We start from the raw sequence: 820 nt of genomic DNA, 5'->3' as shown, positions 1-820 counted from the left end.
AATGATGTCACATGGTTTTTCCTTGTGATTCGTTCACAGTCTATGTAGGTTAAAATGAGTGATGTCGTTTTATGTGTGTAATCTGCAAAACCTTTCAGTTTGACAACTTCAAACGCGTTTTCAAAGTTGTGGAAGAGCTGAAAGGACCCCTGGTGGAGAACATACGTCAGCACTTTCTTCTGTCTGACAAACTTGCAAGGTAATTGCTGGGAATAATACTTACAAAACTGAGTTTAGATACATTTTTATGGCGACTAATAATGTTGATAGCCTCACATTTTTTTTTGTTCTGGGTGGGTTTTTTGTTCATTCAGATGAAATAACACATCAAATCTTTTTATTTTTAAAATGTGCTTTAGGGATTATGCTGCCATTGTTTTCTTTGCCAACAACCGGTTTGAGACGGGGAAAAGGAAGCTGCAGTATCTCACGTTTCAGGACTTGGCTTTCTGTGCCGGTCAGCTCATCAACAACTGGACAGTGGGAGCTGTCGGTGAGGCTTTTCTCATTTTTGAGGGGATTTTCTTAGCTGTTTTCTAAGCATAATGTGCATCAAACAACTTCCTCTCCAAACTTACCTTAATTTAGCATCTACTGTACTTAAGGCAGAAACATAAGTGAAATTATTTTTTTACATAGTTTGAAATAAATTCAGGCTTCAAAAGGTTAAATAACATCCTCAAATTGAATTTTGTTGTTCATTTTCTTTTGGAAGATAAAAAATACCCAACAAAGCTGCAAACTAAGCAGGATTTAAAAGAATAAACAGAAAAATCTTCTGGCTGTTTCTATGGATTGTTGGTAATGAAGTTAATGAGGC

At 36.1% G+C, this 820-nt stretch overlaps 1 protein-coding gene across 1 annotated transcript in view; it reads left to right on the top strand.

Annotated features, from left to right (window-relative positions):
* Window positions 1-820, top strand: part of fibpa (fibroblast growth factor (acidic) intracellular binding protein a) — a 6,204-nt gene that overhangs the window by 3,008 nt on the left and 2,376 nt on the right. Inside the window, exons 5-6 of the mRNA XM_024283171.2 lie at window positions 99-199; window positions 360-493. Of these exons, the coding sequence (XP_024138939.1) occupies window positions 99-199; window positions 360-493 (235 nt within the window). The remainder of the gene's footprint in view (window positions 1-98; window positions 200-359; window positions 494-820) is intronic.

The sequence above is a fragment of the Oryzias melastigma genome, linkage group LG10 (assembly GCF_002922805.2).
Source record: "Oryzias melastigma strain HK-1 linkage group LG10, ASM292280v2, whole genome shotgun sequence".
In the NCBI taxonomy this organism is placed as follows: domain Eukaryota; kingdom Metazoa; phylum Chordata; class Actinopteri; order Beloniformes; family Adrianichthyidae; genus Oryzias; species Oryzias melastigma.
The sequence above is the reverse complement of the archived record's forward strand: the minus strand, read 5'-3'. Positions and strand labels throughout refer to the sequence as shown.